The 19,334-nt window shown below is 36.0% G+C and overlaps 1 protein-coding gene across 1 annotated transcript in view; it reads right to left on the bottom strand.

Moving 5' to 3' along the window:
• The window catches only part of PAPPA2 (pappalysin 2), a 162,657-nt gene that overhangs the window by 96,779 nt on the left and 46,544 nt on the right, over positions 1-19,334 (bottom strand). The window contains exons 3-5 of the mRNA XM_015818519.1: positions 18,823-18,968; positions 4,145-4,438; positions 2,634-2,826 (exon numbers count right to left, since the gene is read on the bottom strand). Of these exons, the coding sequence (XP_015674005.1) occupies positions 2,634-2,826; positions 4,145-4,438; positions 18,823-18,968 (633 nt within the window). The remainder of the gene's footprint in view (positions 1-2,633; positions 2,827-4,144; positions 4,439-18,822; positions 18,969-19,334) is intronic.

The raw sequence follows: 19,334 nt of genomic DNA, 5'->3' as shown, positions 1-19,334 counted from the left end.
TTCCAGGAGCCGGAAGCAGGCATTGAACGACTGTATATAAACCTTCCCAGCATTTGCCTTTTTAACCCTGATGATGTCAAGTGCACTTGACGAAAGCTTGGTAGATTAAACTCTATATGTTTTATAGATTTCTCTTGGTGGTCGCTTTGTTTTATAATGAATATTCCCAAGAGTCGTATTTTTGTTTTTATTGCTGAATTTATGTATGTATGCATACATACATATACATATACATATACATATACATATACATATACATATACACATATATATACATATATAAACTGCATACCTGCAGTTACATATACATCTCCAGCATAGCTCTATGTCTCCTGTCTATTATTGCAGAAAGATCAAAATCCGTTCATGTTTGGAATAACAGCTGTATAAATAAGTGTCTGTTCCTCTAACTCCCTTCATATATAAAGCCCAGAAAAGATTTTGCCAACTGGCAAACAGCAGAGAGAAATTGCCAAATCATCTTCATCACCTTCTTTGCCTCCTTAAATTCCTCAGTAGAAGGCCAATGCAGCTTTCCCAAGGTACACATGTTCATGTAAACAGCTTCCCATTGAAAGAACTACGTGCGCACAGTGGTGAAAGGGGACAACAGAAGGAACATTGCAAATCACGGTCAAAACAATGTTGACAAAATCAGTCTGCTGGGGTATTGCTGGGTCAAGAATCTTGCCTGCTCCAAGATTCTTAACCTGGCCCCCTCCAAATATCTTCAAGTGCAATTCTCATCGCTTTAGGTCAAGTTAGCTAAGCATTCTAGGAATTAAACATACATAAACACCGAGGCTGGAAAAAAATGGTCTCAAGGTGTATTTTTTTCCCCAGCACAGATTGCTGTATATATTCTGTAACTTCTGAAAAACAATGGCACAGGACTAATACCACCTCTAATACTAAACATTGCCTCTCTCTTAATTTTAAGGGAAACATTTTCAATCTGAGTAAATTTCCAATTTACTATTACATCCAAAGATAAACTGTGATTTGAAGTAGCTTGCTTTTAAGTTTAAGCAGAGTTAAATATAACTCATCTTTGATTTATTAAAAAAAGAAAGTGAACAATTCTACTATTGTCATCCCAGCACCAGAAGAGAAATGCTGTGATGCAAATAATAATAAAGCATAAAGCTCAATAATAGTAAAACATAAGGAGGCTTTTGGAATATATTACTAGAAGGATTAGAAACTGGCTTAAAGGGGCTCAGTGGTGACAGTAGCAACATCTGGATTTCCATGGACCATGTAAGTACCACTATTTTAGATTTTCAGCTTCATCTTAAGTCAGATGTTCTGAGACAGTGCACAAGGGACTATTCACTTGCTCTCACACATAATAAAATGCAGTTGTTAATCCTAATGATGTACCAACAGGATTTCTCAACATCTTGAAGTAGGGGACCACCTTTAGCTCACCCTTCTAGTTGGTAGAGAAGAGACTTTCCCTGGAAGAACAGTTGAAGCACCTCAATTCCTGTTTAAATTTTCCTTTTTCCTATCATCACAATCCATGTTGTAGAGGCCATGAGAAATGGAGGAGGAAAAATAGTTGGATAGATAACTAAAGGAAAGAGAATATGGCAGGAAATTCACCACTAACTCATACTTCAGCAGTTCAACAGTTCGAAAGTGAATGTAAAGACATTGGAGAAATTTCTGGAATGTGGACTATCACAGAGTACAGATTATTAATCCTTCACTATATAATTCATTGTACTGGGTTTCAAACCAGTGGTTTGATTAACTGTGCACTGGGCAATAAAGGCTTTTTTTTAAAAAAAAAATGTAATCCTGGTCATTGCTGCGGCAAGGGAGAATTATTGGCATCTGGAGTAGTAAAGACTCCCTCCCACATACACACACATTTTATGATGTTCCAAGAAAAATACCCTTCCTCCACAATTGTTATCCTGATGTGGTTGCATGCCACATCAGATTAATAGATTATTACATTTGTCATAACAATTAGGACTATCAGTTAAAATTCTTGAATCTATTGAGAGAAAGAAAACCAATTTGGACTTCTTGAATCTAAGTCAAGGACGGACCCTCCAGTTGTTTTGGAATTCAACTTACCTCACATCAAGTTTAATTGCAATCCAAAACCCCTAGGATAATAGTAGGCATCCTTAAAGTTATAAATTGTGTAAAAAGAGATGATTGGCAGTTTAACTTTAAACAAGATAGCGAGGCATAAGTACTGAAATTTATAACTGAACTCATATCTAGAAATTATATTCTAAGAGGGATGTTTTTCTGAAGCATCCTCAATAGCAATAGCAAGAGAACCAATGTCTTACGGTATTTTTCTCCTTCAAGTAGAAAGCAGAGTGAAGACAGAACAGAACTTAAAGGCTGAAATCTGAGGTTGGGCCTGTGGACTGTAACTGCTGCAGCCAAAAAAGGAATAGAAAGCACTACTGTGTGTAAACCAAGGATAACAAGAAGAAAGTGTTGCCAGACTCATCTCTCTCTCTCTCTCTCTCTCTCTCTCTCTCTCTCTCTCTCTCTCTCTGTGTGTGTGTGTGTGTGTGTGTGTGTGTGTGTATTTGTATGTATGTGTTTTGTGTGGTTTTCTAAGATTCCTACCTTTCCTTCACCTATCACTACTCACTTACCTTTCATAAAGCATTCCACTAATGGGAGGTAGCCAGTGTATGGTGAGCGTATCCTGGCTCTGACCAGCCACCATCGGCGGCAAAGGAACAGGAGTGGGTTTTCTGCTCTGAGTCCACTGCTGGTATACCAGATCCAGATAGCAATGCATTCGTGCCACTTGGTTTGGAGTAAAACTGTCTGTGCAATTGTCATCTGTGGGAGTAAGAAAGGCAGCTTACTAAACAATTTGAAAATGAATACTGGATTCAGATGAGGAGTTAGGGCAAGAAATCTAAGTAAATCCCTTTCATGGCCAGAACAGACATCCTACTTTGAAAACCTGGAGTAAAATTAGATCCTATAATGTCCTTTAAGAATCTTGCCCAGTACTATCATATTTATTGCAATTTCAAACCCTTTTCTAAAACTAAACCAAAGTGCATGTTATTGTGATTATATCCATTGCCTCTTGGCCTTGAAACATTTTTTATCTCTTTCATCCATTTGAATATCCATCTTTCTCTTTCTTTGCTTTTTCATATATTTTCATCATCCCAAAAATTCTCCTGCACATTTTTTTAGAGTATTTACATTCTCCCTAACATAGATGCCTCTAAAATTCTGCCTGCTCAATGTTATTCCTTCCATTTGCCAAAAGATGGCACTCCATCTGTAGTATTTAATCACATATCCTCTGGCAAGCGATCAATAGTGTCTTCCTTGTTACTGAACACTATAGACAACTGTGAGGCCTAGGGAGGAAGAAAACTTAAAGCATAAATAATGTATACATTTTCAGAAATAATGAATGACCGATCTCCAAGGTTCTGAACAGAAGAAATACAGTACTCAAACACTGTCAATTGACCCCAGTCTGAAAAGCCTTGCCAAAATGCCCCCAAACTGAAGGAAACGGAAGAGAGGGTAATTATCTCTAATGAAATATAATTGAATGCCCAAGCAAAAAAAGAAAACAATTGAAATATAGAATACTGACATTGGATTCAATAAAATATAGTCTCTTGTTTTTCATTGTTTTTCTGCACAGTAAATGCAGAAGAGGGTGTGAGGTGCTAGAAGTTGCCACTTTATTTTCCAACCAGTTTCATTCATTAGAACTAAATCTGAAAATACTCAAATTTTAAACATAAGAGCTCGTACTTATTTTATTTTACTATTTTTAAAATAAGTCAAAATTGTGGACATACCTAACAGTCTTTCCACCTCCTATTTTCTGCACAACAATCATATGAGGTAAGTTGGTCTGAGAGAAAGTGATTGGCCCAAAGTTACCTAACCAGCTTTGATACATAAGGTGGACTAACACTCACAGTCTCCCAGTTTCTCGCATGGTGCCTTAACCATTAGATCAAACCTATTCCCAATATTTCTTAGTGAAATCAGGGCAGCTAGGATTTTGCCACTCAAATTCTAGCTGTCATGTTTCATGGCTCACAGTATCTCTGGATTGTACATGCCAGTTGATACCCATCTTTGAACCTGATGAAGGAATAGTGCTTTCTTCCCTTACCTGTATAGCTCATATAATTGCTGAAGGGAGTTCCAGAGAAAGAAGTATGGCCACAGGTGTCATTGATAGGATCTGGATCCCGACAGACTTTGCTTTTGAATGTAGGTGCAGTGTCAGCACAGAGATCTCCAGTATCCATGGATGGTGTAGTCTCCCTGCATGGATCATCACAGGAGTCTTTTTCATCCACACCCTTAAAGACATGATAGAGTCCCAAGACGTGTCCTATTTCATGGATCATAGTATTTATATGGCCTGGCATCCCATAGTAAGCTGGATTTAGAACTACTCCACCTGAAATTGGAAGTGAACTAAATGTAATTCACAGAGAAGAATATGGGCAAGCAATCTCAAATTCTGAGATAAATGAATATATTCCTGTGCACAAACACCATGGAAAATAAGCCCTACTTCTGGGAAAGGGCTCTTTATAGCCCACGTGTCCAAGTATTAGCATTCTAAGCAGATAAACAAGTTGGAAAGCTGTTTGAAGTAAAGGCCATCCAAAGTGAGCACCTGGCGAGCTAAACATATCTCTATGGAGAGCAGAGATGACAATTGCAGCAACAATCAGTTTTTTAGATCCTCTCTAGACCTTCTTCAGAGCCTCTCCAAACAAGGAGAGGACTCACATGTACCCCAAATGGCTATTCCTTACAAGTAAACTATAAGATAGCAATCTCAATAATCTAAGAGACAAAAGAATTAATAATCAAACTCACAACTGCAGTGATGCCTTTTAGATTTCCTAACCTTACTTCTAATCACTTTTGGAAATTGCTTTTTAAATGTCTTAAGACTTAGTTTAGAGGTCTTTGGAATGGCAACTCTGAAAAGTCACCTGGTGAATGTATCTTTATTCCTGAACAAAATAAAAAATAATTATAAATTTACACTAAGAACTTAAAGAATTTGAAATAAATGGCAAAAGGCTAAACAAGATTTAGAACTAAAAAGATATAAACAAATTAAGTATGCAAACAAATCTGAATTTGAAATTTGTACTATAAGATTTTTGAATTAACTATACAAAATAAATTCATTTTTGCGAGAACCAGAATTGTTTTGACTATTGCAAGTCATAAAGAGATAAGAAATATTACGATTTAAATTAGACACTAAAGTCCAAGCAAAAAAGAAAAAAAACCTTGCCTTTAGGACTGCTATTTACAAACTGACACAAAATACTACAAAATTAGAAACAAAGATCTTTGAAGAGTGGGACAAGAAATTATTAGCTACAATATCACTAATGGCTGGTAGATTTTATAGATAAAACTATGTGAATAAGATATTAATTACAGGAAGGAATTATAGATATAAAATAACTCTTGCTTTATGCAGAAGTAGTGGAATCAGAAATATTGGATTAAAAATGTATGGATTACAAAACAGACATTTAAGCTAAAAATATAAATGGCAGGAAAAAGTGTGGATTACAAAACAAAGCCAAGAGAATGACAAGAATACAAACATTTCTAGAGGATACATAAAAGAAGCTGGTTAAGGCTTTGAAAAACAAAAGGAGAAAGACAAAGATATTAACAAGGCAAACTAAGACCATAACCTGAATAACTTTCCAGTGGATTCACAAAACAAGTCTGTACAGTATTAAAGAAACCTCTGTGATAGGAAAGAGAAAGACAACATTTGAATGAAATAATAATAATGAGAAGTACACTTTAAATCTTAACTGACTGTTTTATAAAATTGGTGGTTTTTGGTTGGTTGATTGATTTTTTTTTTACTATTATTTCTCTCCCTTTCTCTGTCTCTTAGAAAAGCGAGTTTCTGACTTCCGGTTCTGCGCAGCTAGTGCACCAGCCAAGGGATTGAGATGATCCCTACCGCTGATTTCTCTCTGTTTGGGGACCCTAAATGGGCCCAAAACCACCCCGGAGAGGTGACAAGGAAGGAGGGAGAGATGGTAGTCGATCTGGATGTCTGGGGAAAGCTCTCCAAAAACCAACAGAAGAAAGGATAGCGTCATTCGTGACTCTAGCCCAAACTACATGCAGCCGAAGCCAAAAAGTACTAAACTAAGCGTGATTGTAAACAGCGTGACTGAACTGGGTAATAATATTCATTTTCTCTCTCCTACCTGACTGATTTCCTGGAAAAAAAAACCCAGAATTAAAAATCCTCCAAAAGGGAGGGGGTGTCTTTGTTCCACCCTCCTCTAAACGAAAGTGGCGAATTAAGTTTAGGGGGGAGGAAATTGAAAGATGGACTGATATCTAGTGGTGGATGAAAATACTGCCCTAAATATACAGCCCAGAAAGAAAAGTCTGTTGTCATGACCTTCAGGGTGTTGATTAAACAAAGAGCAGCTGTTACAAAAGAAATGAAAACATTGTGGACTATCTACAAAATGAGAACTACAAAACTTAGAAAAAATTGGCCTTCCTGGATTATAAATATTTTTTAAATTGAGACTTTAAAGTGATTGGCAGAGAAAGGACTTTTGGTCATTATGGAGCATCAGAGATCTGCAGAAAGAACATACCAAGAAAAAATAAATACTTACCAGGAGGAAATGTTTGTTCTGTTTGTTTTGAAAATTATATTAATTTCAAACCATGAGGAAATTAAAAATGAATTTGAAAATTTAAATGAATGCATTCTCAATTTAACATCACAACAATTAAATGATCAGAAAACAAAAAGAGAGAGAGATCATGTAAATCAGACAACTGAATATAAGCTAGTGGAGACTCAAGTAGAGAAGGACTTACAAGAAACATTGAACATTGAAAAAATAACTCTAAGATCACAAAGTAAATTTGAGGATAAGGAAAAAGATTTGACAAAATGCACTGCTGAGCCGTTGGAGTACCACAAGAAATGGGGAGACAAGGGATGATGAGAGAAATCTTCAATGAATATGAAGGGGCAAAATCTTTTTACAAAGACATGATGTTTGATTTGCCTACTATATCCACAACAACATTTACAAGATTATGGAAAGATTCTTTGATGCAATGGAATATATTGACTGGAAGAGATGGTTGGCAAAAGAAGAGGGCTAAAGTGAGAATTGAGGAATTAGATGATGGGGTGTATCAGAGGGAATATTTAAAAATTAAACACTTGTGTGAATATGGCTGAAGAAATTGAAAGATTTTAGTTTAAGAGGGATGAACTCTCTAGGTGAGATAGTATCTTTTTTTCTTTTGTTTTTCGATATGAGAACTATAAAAATGTGTGGGATGATTAACATAAAGGAAATGTTTTAGATATTTCAATGTAATTGATTTTAAGAAAATTCCAATGGATAACTAAATATGGGAAAAAATGTTTTGAATAGAGTTAAAAGATTAGATGATTGGATTTATTAAATGGAACATTTAAAGATTAAACATAGGTTTAATTATGGATAAAAAGAACAGAAAGAATTTGGAAATAAGTATATACTAGTTCAAGAGGGATACGTATTTTAAGTAGTACCGGTATATTATTTTCTTTTCTTCTTCTTTTTTCTCTTTTTCTTTTTCTCTCTCATGTCTTTTCTTTTTCTATGTCTTTCTTTTATGTCTTCTTCTTACTTATTTTTTAAGATATGAAAATAGATTTAAATACTTTAAGGTTATTAATTCTGGGAAAATTTTAACCAGTAGAAATGTTTTGAACATTGTAGGGAAATTTAAATAAGAATTGTAAACAGGATTTGTGATGAGACAACCAAGATGACCAGATAGAAAAGAAACATGATATTGATGAGATTATTGGTAGAAATTTTAGAAAAATCTTTATAGTTAATTGTTACCTATCAAATTAATAAGAATTGTATTAATTTAGGTTGCAAAGAGAATATTATTGCAAGAAGAGAAAATCAAGCAAAGTTATTATGTGGATTTTGGAATATAGAAATTAACTGTTAGTGATTACTTTGTAAATATAAACCCAAAAAACACGCTGTTTACCAAATATTAAGATGTTTATATTAAAAAAAATCAATAAAATATATTTTTAAAAAAAGAAAAGCGAGTTTCTAATAAGGTAACATATTAAATATGAGCTTAGAATCTCCAAATACAGGAGAAAGAACAGTGAGTGTGTTTGCTGAGGTCACAATTTATCTTAAAACTGACTATTTCCATCTTTAAGTCCAAATGAAAAAATACAAGAGAGTGAGGCCCTGTAAAATTTATCATGACAATGTTGGACTTCATTCACTTTTTCTTTATGGTCCTTAGCTTGCTTTCAAAATGGGCAAATAAAGAAAAGTTCATTTGAGAATGCTCTCCTTTCTTATGAAAGTTTTGGTTAGCTGATGAAAGCCCACCAAGGCCTTTGGTGGTTGAACACAAATCATTCCCTTCCCTCTCTTGTATCTTTTGTGGCCTCTCCATGCATTGTTGCTCTTTACATGTGGGCTTGATATGAATCAGCTTTCACAAATCTTTTAAGCCCTTAGCAAGTTGCCTTACAAAGGCCAGGACTTTAACATCAAATATGAAAGGGAAGTACTGTGAAATGAGTTCACAAAAGAGATCACAACTTGAGTAAGGTATTAATCCTCCTTTTCCAAAGGCCAGTGTTTTGGCATCTGCTTAGGAACAGAAAATTTACCACACAGGAACTTAGTCCTTCATAAAATGCTCAGCAGGCTTGAAGTATTCAAGCACCATAGAAGACATTGATTCTTCTGACAACTTGGAACTGACCAAGAAAGCTTAAAGGTCAATGCTGATTATCACAACAAGACCTGACACTGTGACACTAAAATCTCAACTTTCTTAAGCGGAGTTGTCAGACAAGGAAGCATTATACTAATGGGAATGGGCAGTTGTGAAGCATATGTTAGGAGAAACTGAAGTTGCTTACATTTTCTGCAAGACCGCACACACTGATCAATGGATAGTGTAGAAGTTAAAAGCTCCATGTGGAATATGGGCCTAAGCTGGAACAATAAAGCATGATGTGTGGCTCGAAGGTACAATTGGAGTTCTTGGGTCAGGAATAGCCAATGTTTTTATTATTTTCTTGGGTAAGAAGGTGAGAACCAGACATATATTTTACAGGCAATTAGACCTCTCCAAGATAACCAGGTTCCATACAATATTGCTAATATCGAAGATTTGTTCTGGGATAAGATGAGAGAGATCAATAAAATTATGTACTGAATAAATGAATGTAGAACGAAAGTCCTAGTAAATTTTTTTAAAAATAGTATGCTTAATGACTTCTATCATAATGCACTATTATTTGTGAATTACTGGTTCACAAAACTCCAGCAATTCCAGTTAACATGTCCATTAGAATAAGGTACTGGGAGTCCCACAATATGTGGAAAGTTACATACTGGTCACCCAAGGGGGAAAGTATAATTATACAAATTAATGAAGATGAGAGCATTAGTTATGAATGAAAAGAAAAGTCTCTGAATGCAGAAGTCTGTCAAGGCAAAAATAGGAGAGAGTTATTGCCTTTCAGACTTTCTTGTGGTCTTCTTGAAAACATTTGGTGAGCCTATTTATAGATGGGGCTGGAAGTAATAGCTCCTTGGTCAATTTCAGCAGGGCATCTTCTGTCTGTCTGTCTGTCTGTCTGTCTGTCTATCTATCTATAAGTTATCATCTAACTATCATATTTATGGGGCAGCCTATTTTATGGAGCAAAATCTGCAGGCTCAGATACATAATTGACAAATCTATATCAACTTGGTTCAAAATTAATTGAATATCATTAGTATCATGAAAAAAGCTTGACAGCTTTCAAAATTTCTCCTTTAGGTCATAATGTTGATACATGTGTAGTGAAAAGGTCACAGAAAAGCACCTGTATCGGGGTGTCAAACTGCCGACCCGCAGGCCAGTTTCATCATACCAAAGCTGAGCCCACCCTATTGCCAGCAATGCAAAAAGAGTCACGATACCTTGCGACACGTCACGTGACGTGGCGAGTTTGACACCCATGACCTATATCATATTATCAAGAGAAATATCCAAAATAGTTGTCACCTGAGATATTGCTGGGTTCAAAAGCAAATCTAAAAATCTTTTGATTTTCAAATTCTGATCTAATTTTAACATCTTAGTTTACCAGCAGATCTGGCTTGTATATTTTCACACCTGAACAGATTTACTTCCCATCCTTTGAATGCAACTCAAAGAAATAGAAGAGGAAAGTTGAGGGTGCTCTGCATCTTCATTAATATGTATATTGAAATAATTATGGTTGTAAAATGTAGAAACACCAGACTAATCAAGATGTATAGTCAGGGCTTTTTTTCTCAGCGAAAAGGTGGCGGAACTCAAACCTGGCCACGCCCCCATCAAATCCTAGGACCGCCCCTTTAGAAAAAAGATGCAAGTAAAATGTGGGAGGGGCTACTTCCGGTTTGGGAGGGGCTATTTCCGGTGCGGCCGGCCCGGAAAAAGGTGCCGGAACGCCGTTCCGCCGCGTTCCGGCAGAAAAAAAGCCCTGTGTATAGTACAATCAGTTCAAACACATGCTATGGCTTGTAATGTGTAATCTAAGACAATATTATTAGTATTTGACATAGTGCTTGAAAGATGCAATTAAAGGCATATTTCATAGTAGCATATGATATTTTAGAATAATAATAATAAAGCAATATAATGCCAATAGTAATAGGCACCTTGGGTACAATCCTAAAACAACTGTAGTCCCATTTGAATATCATTGGCATTGACAAAATGTCAATTGCAAAAGGCAGCTTTATTTGGAACAGTGATACTTTTAATACCATCAAACAACAAAATCTGCCTATTCTGAGTCCTTGTGAAGGATACAATAGGTGGGATAAAAAAGACAAATCCAGTCTAAACATCTGGCTGACTCAGAAACCAACCATAATATTCATTTATTATTATACTCAGCTTGGGCAAGAAGATTGCACAAACAGATGATAAACAATAATATAATATAGTCACCAAAATGATTCACTAGAACATTGTTAAAAGTGATCATGTACCAGTAATGAAAAACTGGTGGGAATATAGAGTGGGAAAAATAGTAGAAAATGAGCAGGTTAAATATTGTGGGATTTCCGAATACACATTAATAAAGTCTTGGCTCATAATACACCAGCTATAGAAAGGATGGAAGTATAGGTAATTGATGTAGCAGTACCAGACAATAGTAGAATAGAAGATAAAAAATGAAGAAGATCACAAAGTATAAAGATCTGAAAATTGAAATTGAAAGATTATGACATAAATCACTGTGGTGATGCCAGTGGTTATCCACACATTTGGTGCCATACCAAAAAATCCTGGACCTTAGAAAATTTGTGCATTAACAAAATTTCCTTCTGTCAATTGCAAAGCTACACTGTGTGAACCCACACATATATTACAATGATACATCACAACATCCTAGTTTCTTGGAAAGAACTTGATACATATGAAGGTGAATACCACCTAAATTGGCAGCTGTGATTTCTCACTGTTGTGAACAGATTATAATAATGTATTTAATTTATATGCCACCTGACTCCCAGTGACTGTGAAGCAGTTTATCTCTACCTTTCTGAAAATTTAATAGCAGTTCTCTTATTCTTTAAATACTCTAAAGGCCTAATGAGCAATTATACAGGTCTCTGTTCAATCTAAATCTTTGTTTATTTAAATTTACAAATGATACTGTACCAAATAATAATCTGGATGAATTTACAAATAGAATCTCAAGCATTGATTATGTGGCTCTTCCTAGCAATTTAGCAGGTCTGCTAAATCTATGTAAAATAGTTTGCATACTAAGTAAAAAAGAAGTGTGGACAAAACAGAAAATATTTCTGTTTCAAGCCTGAGACAAACATTGCATTTGGAAAGTTCCGCTAAACTGTTTTAGGTTGGCCAAAATAAAATGCAGCACATTTTGAACCAAAATCTGAAGGGATCTTGGAGTCGTTCTGAAGGGCAAATAAGACAAGACTGGGTATAGTCTCTCCTCATCTCCATTATTTGAACTTCCCAGACTTCCCTCCAATCACATCCTTTTCTTCAGCCACCATCAGTGATGTCCTGATGTAGCATAATGCACTGGCTGACCTGTCACCTATCTTCCCAGTGCCTTCTCTCCCTGCCTCCCCACAACCATTGGAGCTGCCATACTGGCCTGTTTTTTGTTCCTTACTATGATGGTTACAACAATAAGGAACAGCTCCCTGCCCAGGATATCACTCCACTGCACCAGCATCTCCCCCCCAAAAATCTTTCCAGAGCTTCCTCTCCTCTCTTTCCACTCCCTCCCCTCAACAAAGATGATTAGGGGATTGGAGGCTAAAACATATAAGGAAAGGCTGCTGGAACTGGGTATGTCTAGTTTAATGAAGAGAAGGACGAGGGGGGACATGATAGCAGTGTTCCAATATCTCAGGGGCTGCCACAAAGAAGAGGGAGTCAAGCTATTCTCCAAGGCGCCTGAAGGCAGGACAAGAAGCAACGGATGGAAACTAATCAAGGAGAGAAGCAACCTAGAACTGAGGAGAAACTTCCTGACAGTTAGAACAATTAACCAGTGGAACAACCTGCCTCCAGAAGCGGTGAATGCTCCATCACTGGAAGTTTTTAAGAAAAGACTGGACAGCTATTTGTCTGAAATGGTATAGGGTTTCCTGCCTGAGCAGGGGGTTGGACTAGATGACCTCCAAGGTCCCTTCCAACTTGTTGTTGTTGTTGTTGTTGTTGTTATTGCTGCTGCTCAAGTGTACGCATGCTGCTGTGAAGAAAATCCCTCATCCTTGGTTCTCCCCCCATTATTCCTCTCAAATAACTTTTGTCTGGAGTAACTCTGTTTCTATTTATCAATTGAACCAACAGTTCTGATTACAACACATCACACAGGATGGTAAATATAATACATTTACCATCTGACTTTTAACGATGTCCACAAATTTTGCAAATTAGCAAAGGGGGGAAGTCAGAAACCAACAGCTCTTTTTACCATTATTTTCTTTCTTCATTAATTTTTTAGGTATTTTAATTTTCGCTAAATTTGCCTTGTCTATCTTTTCCACTTTTTATCAACATTATATATTTTGACATACAATACAATAGAGAGTTTAATAACAAATAATTTGCTTAAGGTTGAAGCCATTATAATATAACTAAACATTTTAAATGCTATATTTAACTTTGAATGAAAAAGACAAATAATTTTATGCTTTTAATATGACATCCTAAATTGTAATTAATATTGATAGAATTTTTCTTTCATTTTTTATTTTCAATACTTTAAGCTGTCTAAATAATAGGCTGTTAATAATGTCTAATCATATCATATAAATATCACTTTATTGAAACAGTACAATATATTAAGATTTATAACAACATAATAAAAAGGTGGAAATCCTGTTTAGTTCCATATGCAGACTAAAATATTTATTTATATATTTACATATCACATTTAGAAACTTCCCATCTCACTGACAGAGCGATTCTGGGCAGTGTACAATTTTTTTAAAAAAAATACTATATAAATACTATATCCCACTAGGAGGCAGTAACAAATGTTTCAGTTCAGGTACAGATCATCCCAAACCATCTCTTATGTACTCAGAACTGTTCATACTTGAAATGTTCACTACATCTTATTAGCTAGTATTATTGATAGAAGTAAAGGAAAGGTCTTCAAAAATTTAATATTGAAAGAGAAATTTAAAATTGAATTTGCTGCAGTGGAAATTTACTGAGTGGAGAATCAGGAAAGGATAACATAAAGTCAGGATGTAAGATAAATACGTAGGCAAAAATTAGTTGGGTCTTAGAGTGGGAAAGGAAGAAGACAAGCTATAAAAACATCTATAAGAGAAGATAACTAGCAAAACAGAAAATAACCTATTTTTCTAAGAAGTCATAAAAAAGGGGGGCAGAACTCAGGCAACTGAGCATATGCAATTAGTTGATTAATATTAACTGACACATCTTACATAAATTATCTCTTAATTTTAATGTACATGTGATGTATGATTTAGTATGTAGCAGGAAATATGTAGAGGGCGGTCGGAAAGAGTGTAACCTCATACTACCTCAGCCAATGGGGAAAGAGGAGGGATGTAGCAGCCGGGACAGGGCTGTATAAAGAAGGGAATATTTTGGGTTAAAACTTCGGAGAGAACCAAGCTTTGAGAGCTTCTCTCCCCGCTTATTGCAATAAACGAAACAAAAGGCCTTCACTGTGTTTTGGCTGGTTATTGGTCAGGCGAACTTGCCTCTGGTCACAAAGGAAAGTAGCCAGGAGCACATAACATTATCTAATCACTTTATCTGGAACATCTGCCCTATGTGCCATCAACACTAAACTTTTCACTGAAGCAACCACCTGTGCCAATCCTGAAACCAGAATTCCTTCTTTTGAGATAAGACCATTCTCCCAACATCATACATCTTCAGATGTGATTTCATATCACACCTAGACAGGGCAGTTCTCTGCTTGATAATATCGAATGGCTCTACCATGTACAAGATCCAATATGATGAGTTCCAAATCAAGTTGAAAAGAGAGAAAGAAAGAAAAGTACTAGCTTGATGAAGATTTTTTAAATGCAAAAAAGAGAGAGGCCTTTTATTAAGGTCGTTCAAAAATATTAAGCTAATACACAGCATCTGAGATAGAATAGTAAGTTTTTAAAAATCAAAAAGAAAATGGCAGTCTCTACTTCTGGCTCAAACGTCTGCTGTATAATTGGCAGAAGTTCTTGTTCTGGCAAGTAACTGCCAGACCTCTTCCCAGAAGCCCTCAGGACTAATATACGTGGTTGGTTGAGAAGATCAATTTCATAAATTATTTGCTAAAAGACAGAATGGGAAGCTGACTTTAGATCTTGATATTGTTGATGAATTGCCATCCAATTGGCTCTCTGAACTTCTGATATTGTAGTATTAGCCAAGAAACTGTAATCAATTAAAGCATTAAGAATAGATTTCATCTCTTCTAAAAAAATCAAGAATCATTCTAGAACTACTCTTGGCCTCTTTGTTTTTACACATTATTAAACCCAAATTTCAATGACGTCAAAGAATATGCTGAACTGTTACAAAATGGAAGTGAATTTCATTTGAATTGTCTTTCTATTAACATGGCAAATAAATGGTATATACTCTGGTAGAATTTTGGGCTGGACTGAAGCAGAAAACATACTGGCAGATGAGAATGCAGGCTTTTATCCAGGCTGCACATAAATGAAACAAGCCTTAATTTTATCACATTTGGCTGAAAAACATAGCACCAAACCAGTTGCTGCCCTGGATGGGGTGTTTTGTTAATCTTAAATGTACTTTTGATTTAATATTTTGTAATTATTCTGGCAAAGAACGAGTGAACTCCACAACTGACCACCATCTGCTACTTTTGATTTGTATGTTATATGAAAATTCTTGTTGGAAATTCTGATGCAATCCTGAAACTTATTTAAAGGAGAAATTCCAGCAGACAAATAGGTTAAATGGGACTGCATTACATTTTGAATCATTACGTCACTTCTGTGGTCTTAATATTTAGATAGGCCAAATTATCACCCTTTGATGCTGGCTTCTATGCATCTCTCAATATTACTATAAAAAGGCAATTTTGTTATTTATTTACTCTCGAACTCTAATAGGTTGAAGAAGATACTTGAATCCTTTCTTTGACTTCTGGAAAGAACATTTGCTATCAATTAATTATTCTAAAACTAAACATTGTTTTTGCTATGAAACCAGCATGCTAAAATGGACTTCAGAAGGACAATCATGGAACAAATGAAATGCTTCGAGTAACTTGGTGCTATCCTCCAAGATGCAGTGGACTTTTAACTTGCAGGGCACAAAATGCCCAGTGGATTACAAGAATCCCCAAATCCAGTTCTCTGTATTAAAATGGAACTAAACAGTGTTTGGTGAAGTAGTAAGAATTTTTGATCTTTGGTAAAATTAAAATGTCATTCTTAATTTTGTTAGATAAATTCCTCTCATTCTGGAAGCACACGTTAGGGAAGAAATTGCTCCATTATGGTTTCTCTTTATCTACTATAATCACAATGACTAATAATCATGCTGAACCAGAGCTCACACTGAGGACCCTAAATATAGATTGTCAATCTCATCAGGAAAGATAATAAAATCAATCCATTTACTGTAGGCATACAGATTTATAACAAAAGGCCAGCTGGGTACTTAGATCAGTATTCCAAAAATAGCATAGGATGATGTAATTTGCACATTTCACTGTGCTCCAATTGGCAGACTTCCACAAAGAAGATACATGAAGATACCATATTCAGATATTAAATTTGTCTATGTACTTCTAGGGCAACCAAAACGATAACCCATATATTACTCTATTACAACTCTGGCTCTTTTTCCCTTTTTGCCTACACTAAAGATAAATTCTCAGATACAAAAAGATTTTGTCTGACAGCAAATAAAAGTTGCGCAGGCAGATTCTGCACACTTATATTAACCAACAGCTCAGTTACATAGTTATTGCATAGATATGTCATATAAAATGCATTCAAATGTACCCTTGTGATTACGGAACAAACTGGTAGGCAAATAAGGAACAAGAGTCATGTTTCTCTGTCTATCTGTCAAACTTATATAGCTGCCCGTCTCACAAGAAGTGACTATAACCTCTATAAGAATATAAGGGTTACCTGCAGAGGCGTAGCGTGGGGGGTGCAGGGGGGCCCGGCCGCACCGGGAACAACATCTGGGGGGGCGCGCTCGCACTCGCAGCTCTCTGCCCCTGCCTGGCTCACTCACTCTCTCTGCAGTGCTGACTGTGCGAATCCGATCCGAGCCGCCGGGTCGCCGCCCACTGTGGGGGGGGGGCGCAAATTACTTGCCTTGCCCCGGGTGCTGACAACCCACGCTACGCCACTGCCTGCAGGACTGTCTCTTTCTGGTTGTTTCAACCCATCCCATGCATCCTTTGGGTGCCATCAACTAAAGAGTGACAAGCTGGAAGAGCCCAGAAGAACAGCCTTTTCTTTCATAGCACCCACCATCTGGAATGCCATCCCTCCAAAGATCAGATGGGAGCCATCCCTGTTGTTCTTTTGTAAGGTCTGAAGATAGGACTCTGTGTGTGAGCCTGGGGCCCAAGTGTTGAATGGAGCCTCTTGCGTGACTATGTGAATCTTGGAGTTTAGCTCAGATCTTTTTACTGGCTTCGATGGATTTTATATTTTTGTACATGTTTTTATTGTTTTTAATATGTGTGAAATGGGCAGCCCTATAAATCCAGTAAGTAAAAAATTGAATAGTTAATTTAGTATAGATCTCCTCCTCTTTAATAAAATATCCAGGTTGGATTTTTTAATGTTACTTTTTTATCCAATTAACATGACAAAATCATCTCAAAAGGGGCTAAAAAAAATTTCAGTATATATCACATTTGACAGATAATGTCCAGAAGGATCACTAACTTTATAAATTGAAGTTAGTATATATATCACATTGTTTCTGATATCTCTTTGGTGCATATATTTCCTTTTGGTTTATATCCATGTTCATAAATGAAATAATGTTTTAACATTTTAAATTTGACCAAAATAGTGCAGATGCTCCCAAAGCCATTCTTACATGAGGAGTAAACTACATATACAAACTTTTGAATAAAAATGGATAAATGGCTATTTTTCTCAAGTGTACTTTGTAGAAAAAAAGATGCATTTTTATTCTATAATGACATAATAATTAAGATATATATTTTATAATATTTCCTTTTAAATTTAACAAAAATTCTGGAAAATGCCTTTTTCATGTGTACAGTACATGATAATGTCATGGAGATAGAGTTTGTTGTCAAAAGGCACCTGAGCCAAGGAGGTAAAAGGAAAGTGGATGTCCTAACTTTGTATCTACTACCATTATTAATATCTTGTGCAGAAGAGATTCTCTTAAAGACAATCCCAAACAGCTGTAGAATATATATTTATTATATTCATTTTGAAGAAGAAAACCTCATTTAAATAGTCAGAGATGAGTACAAAGATCCTATGGAACTCCTGACTAACTGTGCTCCATGTTTATTAATATGTATAAGGCTGATCTTGAGTTTTCCCTTCAAGACTGCCCATATTATCTACACATGGAAGAAGCAAACTAGAAGGTGGTAGGAGAAAAGGAAAGACTGACTTTTTAAGGATCATTATCTATAACTATGAAGCATGATAAACTATTGATTGTACCTTCCCAACATTTAAGTAGCAGTTTCACTTTAAAATAACAAAGGAAACATTTATTAAATACTTGTAGAATGTTCTCACATTTATTTAAAATTAAATCAAAAACAATTTTTGCCTTAACCCTGTCTACTCTGACAACCTCATTCCCAATACAATCCTCAGCCTGAAATGACTGCACACCACTGTGCTAGCCTAAACTGGGCTTATGCCATGAAGAAGGATAATGTTGCATCATTTTTTTAAAAAAATATTTTTATCCAGCCTTTCATTTTTATCCAACTCAAGGTAGCGAACATACCAATAGTCCTTAAGGACCTCCTATTTTCCCTAAAACAATAAACCTGTGAGGTAAGTTTGGCTGAGAGAAAGTGACTGGCCCAAGGTCACCCAACTGGCTTTCATGCCTAAGATGATAATAGAACTCAAGGTCTTCTAATTTGTAGGCCAACACCTTAACTACTACAAGAAATTGGCTCTCTAACTATAACAGGTACGTAATATGTACCAAAGCCAACTGATAAGCCTCAAGAGCTATACTTACCCAGGTGGCTGAGGGCATCCTTGTCCCAAGGCCAGGTGCCAGCACCAGCTAGCTCTTCTTGCACGGAGCTGGCAAAATAGACATTGAGGAAGTGTGTGCTGTTCAGCTGAAGGACCTCTTTAAGTTCCTTCATGCTCATATAGGCCCTGCAGAGTCGGTAGAGGAAAGAGGTAAAAGTTAATAATTAAACAGATAAATCACAATAAAATTTAGTTCAATTTAAATTGAACATCTTCATGAGAGGGACACATGTGCAGTGCTGCATAAAGGCTGATCCATATTTAAACTCCAGCATTTAAAGGGAACTCAAGCGAAAATTACAGTCTGTAAAATCTCTTCTTGAGTTTGGGAAGAGCTGTGGCCAGTCAGAACAAGCAACAGTGGACTGATACATCTTTACATTACAGATCAGGTGTTTTTTAGATCCATGTGGTTCTATGGTTCAGAGAATTATCTCTTCTTAATGCAAATCCACGGGCATCCAAACAATCCCTTGATTGAGCATTGGCTTG

The sequence above is a fragment of the Protobothrops mucrosquamatus genome, unplaced genomic scaffold, assembly GCF_001527695.2.
Source record: "Protobothrops mucrosquamatus isolate PMUCROS unplaced genomic scaffold, P.Mucros_1.0 scaffold757, whole genome shotgun sequence".
Lineage (NCBI taxonomy): Eukaryota > Metazoa > Chordata > Lepidosauria > Squamata > Viperidae > Protobothrops > Protobothrops mucrosquamatus.
Note: the sequence above shows the minus strand (reverse complement) of the source record. Positions and strands in the feature narration are given on the sequence as shown.